At 43.7% G+C, this 17,545-nt stretch overlaps 1 protein-coding gene across 1 annotated transcript in view; it reads left to right on the forward strand.

The window, feature by feature from the left end:
* The window catches only part of LDLRAD4 (low density lipoprotein receptor class A domain containing 4), a 386,384-nt gene extending 370,399 nt beyond the window's left edge, over window positions 1-15,985 (forward strand). The window contains exons 5-6 of the mRNA XM_056127851.1: window positions 13,656-13,709; window positions 15,242-15,985. Coding sequence (XP_055983826.1) covers window positions 13,656-13,709; window positions 15,242-15,772 — 585 coding nt within the window. The 3' untranslated portion in view covers window positions 15,773-15,985. The remainder of the gene's footprint in view (window positions 1-13,655; window positions 13,710-15,241) is intronic.
* Window positions 15,986-17,545: the final 1,560 nt, after the last annotated feature.

Raw genomic sequence — 17,545 nt, forward strand, 5'->3', positions numbered from 1 at the left:
TCTATGCTCAGCCCTGAGAGATGTTTCCCCAAGTTGTGAAAATATGAGTACATCTGGACTACCCTGAAGTTGGGGAATAATGGAGGCCATAGTGGCTGGCCTCAGCAGGGACCAGGGACATTTTATTAGATTTTAATGGTAAGAAACTGGGTCTTCAGCCATTTGGATCTATAAAAACAGCAATTTTAGTGTTAACAATAACAAAAGATTACCTGGGCCTTGCCTCCTGCCAGCTGTTGTAGGGACTGAGTCAACTATAAAGACATCTGGGTCTCCCCACAGAGCCAGAGCTGGCCAGAGCAGCACAGCTGCCCTGGGGAGGGACAAAAGGCCAGAGCAAGAGGGTCATGGTGTTTTCCCCAGCTCCAGGGAAGGAGGGTGAAGACTGCAGTTGGGCAGGTATCACTTCACTGCCCCCCAGAGTGTCACTTCACTGTCATATGAGTCCTCCCTGCAGACCTTCCAGACTCACCCCAGGATATAGCCAGTCTGTGTCGGGAACTTGCCAGTGGACTGTTTGGACAAAACTTGATGGAATTTGCACAGCAGAAGGGGGATTGTATTATAATTGAAATTTGCTTTTTTTGAAATTATGGTGCCAAGTTGGTCTTTTTTTTTCCTTTTTGGGTCACATCTGGCAATGCACAGGGGTTACTCCTGGCTCATGCACTCGGGAATTACTCCTGGTGGTGTTTGGGGGACCGTATGGGATGCTGGGAATTGAATCCAGGTCGGCCGCATGCAAGGCAAATGCCCTATTTGCTGTGCTACTGCTCCAGCCCCCCAAGTTGTTTTTTTCCCCCGCCCCACCTCCTGGCCTGGCCACCTCCTCCTGCAGCTGGAAACACCCCCTACTCACCCATGGTCACCTCTTGGAATAATCCTACACTCATCATTTGTCCATTGTCCAGTCTTTGTGGAACTCTCAAGGGTAGGGTATGCCATTGTTTGCTTTACATCTTGGTTCTTTGTTTTATTTTTTAAAGAAAATAGTCTTCTGCATTTCTGAATCTAACAAAAATATGGTTAGATAGGTTCCTGGTTTCAAAAAAACTCCAGCATGGAAGTCTTTGTGAAGGGACAGACCATTCCTACAAGATGAATTGGGACCAGAGCCATAATATAGCAAGGAGGGTGCTTGCTTTGCACGCAGCAAACTTGGGTTCCACCCCTGGTACTCCATAGCATCTCCTGATCCCCTCCAGGAATGACCCCTGAATGTAGACCCAGAAGTAAGCTCTGAGCATCTCTAGGTGTGGCCCCCAATTGGGGTGGGATGGGAATGGGAGATGAATTCACCTGAGTGGGTCTGAACCCTCCTTTGCCACTGGTGCTCATTTATCTCCTTGAGTAGCAGCTCTGCTGCTAGTGTGTGGTCCAGAGGGTAAAGGGAACTGTGGGTTCTTCCCTGTGGGCCTTGGGAGGGCCTGAGAGGAGGTGGCTGTAGCCCAGGCTCCTGAGAAACAGCTCACAGACCCGCGGATCCAGGCTCCGCACATGCTCTATCTGAGGCCCGGGCTCCAGTGAAGGGTGCAGGGATCAGAGGCCTCATACAACTTCTTCCCACTGGGACTGTCATGGAAATGCCCCAGTGCTGCGTATCTGCTATTCTCATTTCTGCCCATTCAGCCCTCATTTAGGAAAGTCCTTCAAAAAATAAAGATATGGACTGTTTTCAGTGAGGTACAAAGGAGTGAACTAAAAGGCTGAATGATACGGTTATAGTTGGCATGTTTCAGACCTTCCAAACTTGAGAAACGCCAGCTTCCGACTTCCTTTAGTACCCCACTGCACCTAACCGCAGTGGGCATAGTTCCCTGTGGGAAAGTCAGATTCTCACTGCACTATACATTTGTTTTCAACTTTGCCCAGTGACGAGGGTCCATTATTTCATAAGCTGATAAAACTTCATTTCTAAGTATCAGGGGAACTCAGATGAGCAGAACAGCACCTCCTGGGAACCCCATGCACGAGTTTCCTGCCAGCAGGATTCTTGTTCCTTTATCTGGTGAAATGAAGGTTTTTGCTTAGTCCAACAACCAGGCCCATCATTCAAAAGCAATGCCCTTGGGTATATCTAATTGAAGCATTATATGTTGATTCTGGGATGTAACTGGGATGTAACCCCTTCAAGTAAGAAACTAGAGGCCAAGTTACTGAGTGAAAATCGCATTAAGGTAGGACCAAAGTGATAGCCCAGTGGACCGTGTGCGTGCTTTGCCTGCTGGAGGCTTGGACTTGAGAGCGGGCACTGCATGATGCCCTGAGCACTGATGCTTAAACTACTTAAACTACTATGCAGGGGCTGGGCTTAGCTCTTGCACAGCAGAGTCTCCTCTAAGCCAACGTAGACCTTGTGCATAGACAAACTTTATTTTAAAGCAATGTGAGTAGACTGGGTAGGGCATTTGCTTTGCATGTGGCTGATCTGGGTATCAGCAGCCCATATGGCACCCCCCACTTCTAGACATGCTAGGATTGATCCTTGAAGGCCTGTCAGGAGTAAGCCCAGAACACAGCTGGGTGTGGCACAAAAACAAGAGAGAGAGTGAGAGAGCAAGGGAGAGAGAGAGAGAGGGAGAGAGAGAGAGAAAATAAGAGAGAGAGAGAGAGAGAGAGAGAGAGAGAGAGAGAGAGAGAGAGAGAGAGGATAAAGCAGTGTATGTTGTTCAAAGTGTCCTTCTGATGCTGCCAGTGCTCAGAACATTTTCAAAATTACCTTCAGGGACTGGAAAGAGTTCAGTAGGCAAGGCATTTGCTTTGAATGCAGTGGATCTGTGTTCAATCCCCAAGTCCTGCCAGGAGTAGTCCCCAAGCACCACCAGGTATGGCCCCAAAACAGACAAGCAGGGGGGATAAAAAACAACCAAAAATAAAATCACCTTCACAGTTTGCAGGTCATTTTCAGGGAAATTTCAAGGGAAACTGGGGGGAAAAAAAACAATGATAACAAATCTTTTTTCCCCCTATTTATTCTCTAGGATGGATTTAATTTTTGGTACCAGCCAAAATCCACTTAGAGTTAAATCTTATTAATGATGTGGATGATGAAGCTAAATGATACAATTTTGGTGCAAAGCCAAGTGTGACTCAATTAGTAAGACTGATGTTGTCCAAATTGCAAACTGATGCTGTAGTAAAGGTCAGGAAGGGCTCACCCCATCGCTTTCCCAGGAAAGGGAACAGGGGTGGACAAAGGGAATCTGGTCTGTGTTTTTGAAACTTTGACAGCAAGACCATATTCACGCATTACTTTACCAATGTGAAAAACATCCTCTGCTCAAATTCACTAATGCTGAAGACTATTCCAGGAATGCTGTGAGCGTCTGTAGATTTCCACGGTAACTTATTTGTATAATGGAAAAATCTCAAAGCAGATTTTTTGATTAAAATTCATGAAAAATTTTTTCAACAGAGTTTGAATCCTTTAAATATATAAGCCATGAATGCTGTAATAATAAGGTTTGCTCGGGGGGGGGGGGGTTGTTATTATTTTTATTTAGTCCTTGAAAGTTAATGTGGCTTATTCTGGGGGAAAAACTTTTCTAGATTGGGGGCCAGAGCGATAGCACAACAGGTACGGTGTTTACCTTGCACGCGGCTGACCCGGGTTCGATTCCCAGCATCCTATAGAGTTCCCCAGGCACCACCAGGAGTAATTCCTCAGTGAAGAGCCAGAGTAACTCCTGTGTATCGCCGGGTGTGACCCAAAAAACGCACACACACAAAAAAAAACCTTTTCTAGATTGTTCTATTTGGAGTGAAGCTTGTTGGGAAAACTCCTGGAAAGCCTTCAAACGATGTAAGGAAGGTGTACTGGAATCTGACTCTGTATTAATCCCCAACCAGCTCTGTCACCTTAAAACATTTGGCCCAGGGCCTTGACTTCCCTTTATACGTTAAGGGAGCTAGTTGCATCCACATGGGCTGTTTTCCAGTTGCCTGTTGCCCTGAGCTTTGTCACTCCCCAGTGATTAATCCAGAAGTCTGACTGCTCACTGCCCAACAGAGCCACCCTTGTAACTCCCTCTCTGCACATACCTCAGGACCTGTGGACTTCCCTTGATCTATTGTATTATAATGGAAATAAAAAGTATTCCGTTCCTCCCTTCCCTGCAGACCTTCCTGGTTGATTTACCCTTTTCTTAAGGGATCTGCCCTAGATTGAATAGAGTTGGGAGTGAAATATTGAATCTTGCAATGAGAAGTCTGGTGATAGATTCCCAAGGAGAAATAAAGGGGGAGTCGCTGGATGGTTGACACTACGGCATCGCCTCTCTGTGTAGGCTGTTACTGCCATCTAGGGTGCAAAAGACAGAAATACTGAAGCGTTTGCAGGGTGGGGAGGCTACTGGAGAAAAAAGGAATTTCTCAGAATGTTGATGACTATCCAAGAGATTTGTCTTGAAATTTTCATCCTGAAAGAGAGAGGGAAACAGATTTTTCAAATATTTCACAACACATTTGCTAGGAGGAACTCTGGAGAGAGATGCCAAAATACTTAGCAATGACCCTGACTTAGCACAAATTACATCCTCTTTAGGTCACAGTTTCTTTCCTTTAAGGGGAGTGAGCACATCTGGTGGTGTTGAGGAGCTACTCCTGGCTTTGTGCTCAGACATCACTCTTGGCAGTTCTTGGAGAACCCTATGTGGCACTTGGGATCAAATCGGGTCAGACTGCCTGAAAGACAAGTGCCTTTACCCCTGAGCTAAGCTCTCCACCCTGGACTTCAGTTTCATGCACCAAATATGAGTGGAAATTGACTTAGGTCAGAAGTCTTCAGGTTGCTATTTTGTGGTTGTTGTGTTGTTCTTGCAGTTATTTCTGGGCCAGAGCTAGCAATGCTGGAAGTTACTGCTACTGATTTAGGGCTTGGAGTTATTCAGCAGCAGTTCTTAGAATGAAACCCAGGCTTCCCACATGCCAAGCATGAACTCTGGCCCTTTTAGTCATCTCCTCTGTCCTTCATATTGTCTTTGACCATGAACTGCAATAAAAATAGTTTGCATCACAATCCACAGCATGCACTGTCAAACATTTTATTTCCTCCCTTATTTTGCAGAATAAGGGAAGGAGTTTCTCCTATCCATACCTCTCTGCGTACTTTTCAAGCCAGTTGAGTGATAAGAAAAAACAAATTTTAAAAAACTTTAGTTGCATGTATACAGAGAATTTACGTAGAAATAAATATTGATTTAAAGACCAGTGAGGGGAAATATATATATGTATATATATATATATATGTATATATATATATATATATGAACTAAGAAAGGAATGGCCTAAGCTCCCTGGTTCAAGGAGGGACGAAGGGAACTCACAGTATGAGGCATGGAGGACTCATAAAATAATGCCAGATGCTCTTTAATCAGATATTTACCCTACTATTTAATAACTTTCTACAATAGAAAGATTATTTCTGGTTGCAGCTGTAATTTAGAATAATACCCCTAATTTCCACTCTTCCTGGCAGTTACAGTAGTAGTGAAAGATTCCTGAGAGATCAACATCTCATTTGACCGCTGCTCAAAATAATCTACTTGACAAAGTGATATATCTTGAAAACATCTGTTTTAAACATTTTGGGGAGGCCCAAGGGAAAATTATCTGCTTACAGATGATGTGCTTTTATATGTAGAAAAAACCCTCAAAATTCCACTGAGAAGCAAACAAGAGACTGTTAGAACTAATAAAACAAGGTCCAGCAAATTGTAGGATATAAATGTAAAATCAACCTGAAAATTCCATTTAACTTACTTCTTTTTTTTTTACCTGAGTTAAAGTTAATTGTAGGAGTGTTTGCTTTAGGAGTACAATGTTCCCAGTTTTACTCTTTGAAGAATGAACAGTCTGAAGGCCAGAGAGATAGTACGGAGGCTAGAGCACTTAATTTGCATGCTGCTAATTCAGGTTCAGTTCCCAGTACTCCATATGATCCCCCAAACCCTCCAGGAGTGATCCCTGAATGCAGAGCTAAAAGTAATCCCTGAGCACTGCCAGGTGTGGCCCAAACTTTTTTTATTAGAAAAAAGAATTTACAGTCTGAGAAGGAAACTAAGAAAACAATTCAATTCATAATAACATCACAATAAATAAAATTTATCCAGAAGACGAAAAACTTGTACACTGGAAACTATACAATGATGCTGTGTAATTCTTTCAAATTTAAGTAGAACTAATGAATAGGAAGTCATCTTGTGTTCATACTTGAAGACTTTATATTATTAAAATATCAACACTACTACCAAAAGCCATATACAACAACAGGGTAACCTCTATGAAAATCCCATTTATGTATTTTTCAGAAATAGGAAAGTTTATATTAAAATTCATATGCTGTACCATTGTAAGGAATCCACAGTAGTCAAAAGCATACTGAAAAAGAATAACTAGCGCAATAGTACAGCAGGTAAAGTATTTCCCTTGCATGTGGCCAACCCAGGTTTGGTCCCCAAGGTCCCATATGGTCCCCCAAGCACCATCAGGAGTAATTTCTGAGCAGAGGTAACACTGAGCCAGGAGTAACTCCTAAGCATTTCTGGGTGTAGCCCCCAAATCAAATAAATGAAATTGAAAAATATTTTTTAAAAAAGAATTCTGAAAAAAATAATAACAGAGCCAAAGTTTTCATTTCCTGGTTTCAGCATTTACTATAAAGCAACATAATAATGTGGTGTTCACACAAAGACAGACATATAGGCCAGTGGAATAGAACAGAGAGCCCAGAAATGAATCCCCCTAGAGTTCAGTGATTGGCCCACATGCCCAAGCCACTCAAGAGGAAAAGATCACTTCTTGAAAGTGATGCTGAGAAAACAGCCACTTGCAAAATAACAACATTGAACCCTTTAATTATGTCACATATGAAAAAATAAAATTAGAAGAGAGTTTCCAAAGAAAGCAACTATATATACACGCTAAAATTGTCAAAGAAAAAATGAAGGGGAGGCTTCATTAGTTTGGATTTAATAGTAATTTCTTTGATGGTGGTATAGCACCAAAGGCACAAGTAACAAATGACAACAAAAAAATAGAAAAATTGAACATTAATTTTTTAACGTATTTATCAAAAGATGCCAGCAATCCCTGAGAGCTCAGAGCCAAGCCCTGAGCAGCACCAAGTGTGGCCCAAAAACAAAGAAACAAAAAAAACCATCAAGAGAATAAAAACATGCACAGTGGAAGATATTTACAAATCATATATATAATAGGGATTAATTTCCAGAGTAGATAAGGTTTCCATAACGTGCAGTCCAGATAGTAAACAACCAAATTTTAAATTGGGCAAAGGATTTGAATAGACACATCTATAGATATACAAATGGTTGAAATGCACTGAGAAGAAGTTGGTATCACTAATTGTAATGGTTAATTTTTTGTCTCCATTTGACTTGCCTATTAAGGTACCCAGATTGCTGATAAAACAGAATTTCTGGAGATTCTGTTAGACTAATTCCAGAAGAAATTAGTTTTTGACATGATAGATTAAGTAAAGAAAACATTCTCTTGCCAGCGTGGGAGTTTATTTTCTAAAAACCCAAATAACACAGACCCTATTGCTTCTTTCCTCTGGAGAATTCTGACTTAATATAGTAATCGTTAGGGAAATGCAAATTCAAACCATAATGAGATACCATGCCACACACATTGGCTATTATTGAAGGAAAACAAAACAGAAAATGGCAAGTGTGGTGAAGTTACACAGAAGTTGAAACTTGTGCATTGCTGCTGGGAATGTAAAATGGTAAAGCCAGTAGCTCAGCTCCTCCACAAATGATCCGTGAAATTTCCATATGAGCCAACAATTCCATTTCTGAGTATATGCTCCAAAGAACTAGAAGTTGAGACCGAAAGAGTTGGCAGTGTATACCCCTGTTCATAGGCTCATTATTCATAGTAGCCAAAAGGCAGAAACAATCATGCCACCCATTAAGAGATGATTGAATAAAGAAATGTGGTACGACTGACTATCAGTTGGCCTTAAAACATACTGAAATGCTGCCACATGCCTCAGCAGGAATGAACCTCAAAGGCCAAAATCTTGAGTAGAATACAGACATATCACAATGTGTGTCCACAGGATGACAAATACTGACTCCATTTATATGAGATACCTGGTATAGTCAGATTTACAGGGGCAGAGAGTAGGATGCTTACCAGCAGCAGAGAGGAGGGGGGAATCAGGGAGTTTCTTAGCTATGACATTTCCGTTTGGGAAAATGAAAAATTTCTTTAATGAATTGTTGTGACAGTTGCATGACACATAAGGTTAATACCATTAATGCCATAGAACTGAACACTTGTACAAATAATTACAATTTTTAAAATTGTTATACAGGACTGGAGCTATTGTACAGTGGGTAGGGTGTTTACCTTGCACATGGTCAACCTGGGTTTGATCCCCAGCGTCCCATATGGTTCCACAAACAACTGCCAGAAGTAGTAATTTCTGAGTATGGAGCCAGGAGTAGCCCCAGAGCATTGTCAGATACGAACCATCCCCCCCCCCAAAAAAAATTGTTATGTATAATTTAACATGGGCTGGAGCAATAGCACACGGGTAGGGCGTTTGCCTTGCATGCAGCCAATATGGCCCACCTGAATTCGATTCCTCCGCCCCTCTTGGAGAGCCCGGTAAGCTACCAAGAGTATCTCGCCCGCACAGCAAAGTCTGTCAAGCTCCTCGTGACGTATTCGATATGCCAAACACAGTAACAATTCTCACAATGTTACTGGGCCCACTCGAGCAAATCAATGAACAACGGGAGGACAGTGACAGTGATATTTTAACATGATTTTTTAAAAGCAGACAAGGCAATTTTGGTTTCACACCCACCTCCAAAAATATTGCAATGGTTAGAACTTAATGGAAAAAAAAATTAGTCATTATGTTCGAAGTTTCAAAAATTAGACATCGTAACCATTGGCATCATAAGGATAGTCATTTGAAGCTCCAGTGATTTGTTTTTGTTTGAGGGTCACACCCCAGGAGAGTTCAGGGTTTACTCCTAGCTCTGTGCTGTGGGATTACTCCTGGTGAGCTCAGGGGACCATATGGTATACAAGGGGTCAAGCCCAAGTTGCCCAGGTATAAGGCAAGCTCCCTATCCACTGACCCTCTAGTGATTTTTTAAAAAATCTTTAATGACAATGTTTTTGTGTCAAGAAAATTCAATTTATGGGAATATCTTTGGTCAAAATGGTTCTCCACTGACCCCCCAGAAGAGAAAACTGTGAAGCAAATTTTCATCATGTTTGACTTTAGGCCTGCAAGATTTGGAGTTGTCCTGTGTTCCTTTGTCTAAAGATTCACTGTTGACAGTGGTCCTGGTCTAGCCCCTTGATCAGGAACCAGCCCATCCATAGGGCGGGGGGCTAAGAGATCAGTAGATCTGTGTCTTGGTGGGTTCCAGGAGGCTGGAGGACCCGACTGTGATTCCAAGTACTTGCATCAGAGGCAACCTCTGAACATGTGATAGTGCATGTGTATGTCTGTGATTGTATTGTCTGTGGATCTAGATGGAGGACATTGTGTCAGGGGGAAAGCTGTCCCCCTCAGTTTGTCTTGGTAATCCACACTCTGTTCCCAATCTTATAGATTCTGAAGGAAAATCTCAACTTCTTGAGAGATGGTCATCGATCAGCCTGGCTGTGAGGCCATTAGCAGGAGAGGAGGACGAAATTCATTATTTGTTCACAATAAAGATTTGACTTTAAGGAGAAAAAAATCCAAAATAAAGTAGAAACTCGGGTTGGAGCAATAGCACAGCGGGTAGGGTGTTTGCCTTGCACGCGGCCGACCTGACCGACCCAGGTTCGATTCCTCTGCCCCTCTCGGAGAGCCTGGCAAGCTACCGAGAGTATCTTGCCCGCATGGCAAAGCCTGGCAAGCTAGCCGTGACATATTCGATATGCCAAATATAGTAACAAGTGTCACAATGGAAACATTACTGGGCCCGCTCGAGTAAATCAATGAATAACGGAAGAACAGTGACAGTGAAAGCAGTATTCATCACAACAGGAAATGCTATCAAGTTGGGTTTTTTCACCTCTCTACCATGACATGACAGCAGGAAGATCTGGGCCTTGTGTGGCAAACCAAAGTTCTGCTGGTGTTTGACACTCTCTTCAATCTCAGCAGACAGCTCATGGCCTCACTGAGGGTGGAGTTTAAAAGCAGAGCAAAATCACTGTTAAACTGTATCACTGTATCACTATCATCCCGTTGTTAATCGATTTGCTCAAGTGGGCACCAGTAATGTCTCCATTGTGAGATTTGTTGTTACTGTTTTGGGCATATTGAATATGTCATGGGGAGCTTGCCAGGCTTTGCTGTGCAATCAGAATTCTCTCAATAGCTTGCCAGGCTCTCCGAATGTACAGTGTGGTTGTAGTCGAGCCTCCTGATTGAAAACCAGGGGTCCATGATTCCGCCAAGGGCTTTCCCAGTTCAGAGTTGACTTGTCTTGACAGATTCATGCTGTGTCATCCATCCAGTTAATATTCAGTTTTCATTAGACAATTGATGTTACCTGTCATGCAGGGAGAATGTTAGAAAGTGAGAAGCATGCATGCAAGGCAGTGCACACGGAGGGGCCACCTCTCAGACCCCCCATTCCTTCCCAAGTTTAGATGACCTTCTTACAATCATCTTGGAGTGATATGTGGTCCTACTCAGTTTTAATGTAACTTGAATCAGTGGTACTAATTAGAGATATAAAGGAGTGACTTGAGAATAATATGTTTCTTAAGAAAGCCTGCATTCTCTGCCATTCGGGTTGTTTCCAGATTCTGGCTATTATGAACAGTGCTGCAATAAACAGAAATGCAGATGGTATTTCTGCTGTGTGTTTTTGGGTCCCCAGGATATATTCCCAGAAGTGGTATTTCTGGGTCAAATGGGAGCTCAGTTTCTAGTTTTTTTGAGGAATATCCATTCCTCAAAAAGTCTGGACTACTAGACATTCCCACCAACAATGTTTAAGTGTAAGGAGAAGGACAGATATAGAATTACTGCACTCATGTGTGGGATATAAAAAAAATAATATGAGGCTAATATCCAAGACAGATAGAACAGGGGCAGGAGGACTGATCAATGGTTGGAAGCTTGGCACAAGTTTGTGTGTGGTGGTGGGGCGGGGGCGGGGGTGAAGGGGCAAAGAACAGCTAGAATAGAGAAGGGACCAGTATGACAATATTTAGAAATGATCACTGGAGGCCAGAGTGATAGTACAGCAGGTAGGGCATTTTCCTTGCGTGTGGCCAACCTGGGTTCAATCCCCGGCATCCCATATGGTTCCCCTCTGAATCACCAGGAGTGATTCCTGAGTGCAGAGCCTGGAGTAAACCCCTGAGCACCGCTGGGTCAAAAAAAAAAAAAGAGAAATGATCATTCTGGACAAGAACTGAGTGTTGACTTGGAGGCCAGCCACATGTGCTAGGGGAAAAGGAAGCTCAGATAGAGAGGGGAGCACCAAATAAAGGGTGTTGGGACGATCCTCCCAGGATGGGAGAAGCATGCTGAAAGTAGACTTTGGACCAAACATGATTGCCACTCAATGCCTCTCTCTCAAACCACAGAACCCAAAAGGAGAGAGAGAGAACAAAAGGGAATGCCCTGCCACAGAGGCAGGGTGGGATGGGGGGAAGGGGGGTGGGAGGGATGCTGGGACCCGTGGTGGTGGAGGATGGGCACTGGTGGAGGGATGGGTATTTGATCATTGTATAACTGAAACCCAAGCACAAAAATTTGTAAGTCTATAGCTGTACCTCATGGTGTTTCACTAATAAAAAAATTTTTTAAATAAAAACTAACATTAAATAAAATCAGACTAAATGTACTCACTTAAAAAAATAGAACTGAGTGTTGAAAGTAGGTAAAGGAATATATATGATAAACTTTTAGTATCTGTTTTGTGAACCATAATACACAAAAGGAGAGAAAGACAGAGAGAGAGAGAGAGAGAGAGAGAGAGAGAGAGAGAGAGAGAGAGAGAGAGGGAGGTTAGACAGCTACTTCCTCATATTCAACTTGGGTCAGTTACCTGTTGCAATGTCAATGATGCCATGGCCCATTCAGAATCTTATGGCCAAGACCTTAAACCCAAAGTTCCCCTAAATTCTGCTGGCTTCATTTATTATCTTCCTGCTAGTCCTGTGTTCACGCCAGAGTTGGTTGAATGCATAGGCCCAGCTCAACATCCCATGAGCAGCTCACTGTTCATCACTGATAAGGAAATGAACTGGAATGACACCTACCAAAGAGCCAAGATAACTGACCTTTGTGTCTAGACTGAGGGTACTTGTGGGTGACACTCTGGGAGGCTACTGATCACACAAAATCATGTGAATTTTTAATGATTAAGTTAAGTTAATCCCTGGGAATCAAAAAAGTGTGAGGAAGGTGAGAGCAAAGTGATAGTACAGTGTCTAGTTAGGTAGGGTGCTTGCTTTGCATGCAGTTGGCCCAAATTTAATCCATAACACCATATATGATCTCCGGAGTGATCCCTGAGCCGGGTGTACCCCCAACCTCCCTCAGAAAAAGGCATACCCATTCCCCTAGCATGTTAGTTCCCCACTTTTCTTGATTATAGTTGCAGGCCTTTGGTTAAACACCCAACCAACACATGCAATTCTTTGTTAACAAATTTAAGCTATTGAAAAATGGCCTTTCATGATACCTACTGGCTACTCGTCGCCTTGTTAGTCAGACAAAACTTTTTTTTTCCCCTTATTTTATTTTATTTTTTTTAAAGTTGTAGATTTACAATTTTTTGTGCTTTGGTTTCAATCATACAATGATCAGATACCCATCCCTCCACCAGTGCCCATTTTCCACCACCATGGATAATATCCCTCCCACCCCCATCCCCCCATCCCCCCTGTCTCTGTGGCAGGGCAATCCCCTGTGTTCTCTCTCTCCGTTTGGGTGAAGACAAAACTTTTTTCTGATTGTTTTTATTTTGGGGCCATACCCAGTGATGCTCAGGAGTTACTCCTGGCCCTGCACTCAGGAATTATTCCTGACAGAGTTCAGGGGGCCATATGGGATGTTGGGGATCAAATCCAGGTTGGCTGCAAGCAAGGCAAGCACCCTACTTGCTGTGGTAGCTCTCCAGCCCCCAATCCAGACATTTTTTAAAGAAAGTGTTAAGCAACTAGATGACAGATACTGGAGGAGAAACACCCCCAGAAGATGCTGGTAAAACATTCAAGCTTTGGAACCTTAGTTTTCAAGTTGGATGCCAATCAGTGGACCTAGGCACATTTGGGGTAGACTTGGGGGGAAGAATTATCCACATAAGACCTTAAGTCTCCTTAACTCTACCCATAGCGTGGCATGACTCAATGTAGTTTGTGGACCATCTTGAGTTATGAAAACTGAAAGATATTTGTCTTCAGATCTCTCTAATTTCAGTTTGCTTCACATGTCTTATAGCCAGGTCTTACCTTTCTAGCTCTTTCTCTAATCCAACTCTCCACAGTCCCCATTGTGATATTAAGTGTAAAAAGGTAACCCTTCTTTTGTTTTCTGTCTTAAAGTAGGTTTGCTCTCAGAGAGGGAAGGATAATTTGGGATGCTGCTTTATGAATCTAAAGATTTCCTTGTGATTTTTTTTTCTTTCCTGCTGCCCCACACATCCCACCAGGAAGGACGCCTGTGGCCATCAGACAGTTCTGGGCCTGGACCAGGTGCTTCAGAGGTAAGTGGTGGACAGAGGTGGAGGTGCATGTGGCAGAAGGTGTTTGCTGACCCCATGTGTATATGGGAGGGAGGAGAGAATTAAACAATTGCAACAAAATTTGGAATGGTTCAGTGTATTAAACGGAGACTAAGAGAATATTAAATTAAAACCCATGCCTCTGATTTAGGCTTAAAAGGTAAGGAAAGGGTTTCCTAATAATTTCCTATGAATTATTTGTGCTAAAGACCCAGAAAGCAAAGACGCTGAGAATCACTCATTTTTTAAATAAATTTTATTTATTTATTTATTTTTAGGTCACACCTGGTGATGCACAGGGGTTATTCCTGGCTCACACACTCAGGAATTACTCCTGGTGGTGCTCGGGGGACCATATGGGATGCTGGGAATTGAACCTGGGTTGGCAGCGTGCAAGGCAAATGCCCTACCCTCTGTGCTATTGCTCCAGCTCCCAGAATCACTCATCTTTACATGATCTCATAATATGCTAATAAATGTGAGAGAAGTAAATGGATAGAGATACACATGTTTTATAATATGTTTGTGTGTATAACGTATTGTTCATCTCGGAAAAAATGGATTGTAAAATAGATGAGAGAGTTATGTAAGACATACAGTACCTGAATACATTTCTTTTTGTTTGGTTGGTTCTGGTTTGGGGACCACATCTGGAGGTCCTCAAGGGTTACTCCTGGCTCTGTACTCAGGAATTACTCCTGGCTGGCCTGGATGGAACCTTGGTAGGACACGTGCAAAGCAAGCACCCTACCAGTGCTGCATTCATTTTGGAAACAAACCATAATCGTGTTTTCTTTTGGGCATATTTTTATCATCTCCTAAAAATAAAACTCCAGAAAACGTTTATCCAGAAAGAATAACTAGAGAAGGGACTGAAGCTATAGCACAAAGAGTAGGGCATTTGGCCGACCTGGGTTTGATTCCCAGTGTCCCATATGGTCCACTGAGCACCAACAGGAGTAATTCCTGAATGCAGAGCCAGGAGTAACCCCTGTGCATCGCTGGGTGTGACCCAAAAAGCAGAAAAAAAAAATAGAGAAGTCTAGACATGAAAAAGACTAAACAGTCACTGAGACCATATATTTTTGTTTGTTTGCTTGCTTGCTTGCTTTTATTTTGGGGCCAGCGATGTTCAGAGTTTAATCTTGATTTTGTGCTCAGGGATTACTCCTAGTGGAGCTTGGGACGTGTGGGATGCGGAGGGTGGAATCTGGGTCTGCTACATGCAAGACAAGCACCCTCCTCGCGGTACTATTGCTCTGACCCCTATTTAGACCCTTTTGCGGGGGGTGTTTTGTTCTTTGAGGGGAACACACCTGGGATGCTCACTCCTGTCTGCACTCAAGAATCATTTCTAGTGAGGTTCGGGGACCATGTGGGATGCCGGGGTTTGAAACCTTGTTGTCCACGTGCAAGGCAAACACCCTACCCGCTGCACTCTCTCTCCGGGCCCCCTGAACAGTTTATTTATTCAGTAAGTAACTGATCGAGCAACGTTCTCCTTTTCCCTGCAGATCATGTACGCCCCTCGATCCCGGGACAGATTCACTGCCCCGTCCTTTATCCAGAGGGACCGCTTCAGCCGCTTCCAGCCCACCTACCCCTATGTGCAGCACGAGATTGACCTGCCCCCCACCATCTCGCTGTCCGACGGGGAGGAGCCGCCTCCGTACCAGGGGCCCTGCACCCTCCAGCTGCGGGACCCTGAACAGCAGATGGAACTCAACCGAGAATCTGTGAGGGCCCCGCCCAACCGAACCATATTCGACAGCGATTTGATCGACATTTCTGTGTACCACGGGGGCCCGTGCCCGCCGAGCAGCAATTCGGGCATCAGCGCCAGCACCTGCAGCAGTAACGGGAGGATGGAGGGGCCGCCCCCTACGTACAGCGAGGTGATGGGGCACTACCCCGGCTCCTCCTTCTTCCATCACCAGCACAGCCACGCCCCCCGCGGCAGCAGACTGCCCTTCCAGCCCGACGGCTCCGGGAGCACCGTGGTGACCCTCCAGGGCAAGGACCGGAAGCCTGGGAACCTCGTCTGAGTCCCGCTCCTGGCGTGCACTTGGGCTGAGACGAGAAAGCACGGCCAAGGGCGCCCCTCCGCACCGTGTTGCTCAGTTTTACCAAGTAAAACCAAATGTGCAAATGTGGTCTTTGTTTCTGATTCCTTTCAGGGGAATTGCATGCAGTCTAAAGTGAAATCCTACAAACTTCAATCGGGTCTGACCGCAAACAGTGTTTCTTTGGGAACAGGCGTTGGGAAGGGGGGAGGGGTGGGGGGTAGGGAGGAGAGGGGAGGATTTTGGCAAAGGGTGGGCGTGGGTACAACAGAGAAAGGGATGCTTTAAGATATCATGAAACAAAACCCCAAGAGGTATTTGATTTATTTAATTATGAAAGGAGACTTTGTAGAGAAAGCGGCCAGGATGGCCTGTTTTATAATTAACTGAATAAAGAAGGAAGCATTATTATATATTATCATGGGGAAGAATTGGCCAGTTTGCTTTTTCTCCCAAGGTGTGGAACTTTTATTTTGTTTTAAAAATATGATTCAAAAATTCCTGTTTTGTGTGCCAAGGTATCAAGTGGAGAAGTTAGATGAATGCAAGGAGTTACTTTGTGTTGTGATGTGTTTTTCAAAGTTGCACTACTAAATGTTTAAAATATGTATGAGGGAACTGTTTTATGTGAAGTTCTGTATGTTGTCTTTTCACCTGTGGATTCTTATTAGGCCCAAGGAATACTCTGGAGTATTCCCCATACGCACGCAAGAAAAAGATAATGTAGGGCTATAGCATAGCATATGCCAACTTAACAGAAATCAAGAAAGTCACTTTGGTTGCAAGGATTTGTAGCAAATAGCAGTGCCTCGCCGAAGCATTCTGAGACTTTGGGGTAAAGGTAGGAAATACTAAACTCCAGCATTTCTGATGTATTGAGTTTTTCTGCTAGCCTTGGGCTGCGTATTTTATCAACATGCACCTCCGTCTCCAGCATCCTGCAGCACTGCCTTCAGCCCCCACAGTACAGCTTCTTAAGTAATTTAGGTGTTGTGTTTTTTTTTATTTTATATTCATTGTAGCATGAAGCATACACTCAGATACATACATTATTTTATGCAATAAATTGTTTGAAATGCAAGGTGGTTACTTGGAATACTGTTGAACTATGTGACTTCTCAGCATAGCTCCTTGTGTCTCCCCCTCCCACCGTGGTCAGTTTGGTCCTGGAGACCACTCTGTCTTTGAGGGTCCCAGCCACTCCCCTCCTGCCCATGGATGAGCAACTAGGAGCGGCTCTTCCTGTTGGGGAAACCCCAGGAGCTGAGTGAGGAACACTGTGTTGCTGGCATAATAAAAGCCATCACACTTCACCAGTGCCAGCGCCTCATTCCTGGAGGAATGCAGTGCCCAAACCCACCTAAATTTGTGGAGGTTGCTCTAAGCCTTGGCCATTGGCCAGAAGCAGACCAGTGCCAAGCTCTGCAGAGTGAGAAGTGACTTTAAGAGCACAGGACAAAAAAAAAAAAAAAGCACAACCCAGAGTTCAAATGTAACTAAGAAATTCCTATAGGGTTAGTTTTACTACTCCTGATATTTACAAACACGTGTTCTTATGGACAATAAATAAGTTTCTTCTGTGGACACAGCATCTGTTTATGTAGCAGCAGCTGGCAAGTCGGGCCAGCCAGTGCTCCCCAGAGCAGGACCTCTTGGAGTCTGCTCTGTGCTGAGGTCTTTGATGGTCTTGATTCAGTGAGTAGAACAATGCAGTGACATGGAGCATTGTGCTGAGCACAAGGGTGAGGGCTCCTG

This window comes from Sorex fumeus, unplaced genomic scaffold, assembly GCF_029834395.1.
Source record: "Sorex fumeus unplaced genomic scaffold, SorFum_2.1 ptg000063l, whole genome shotgun sequence".
NCBI classification, from domain to species: domain Eukaryota; kingdom Metazoa; phylum Chordata; class Mammalia; order Eulipotyphla; family Soricidae; genus Sorex; species Sorex fumeus.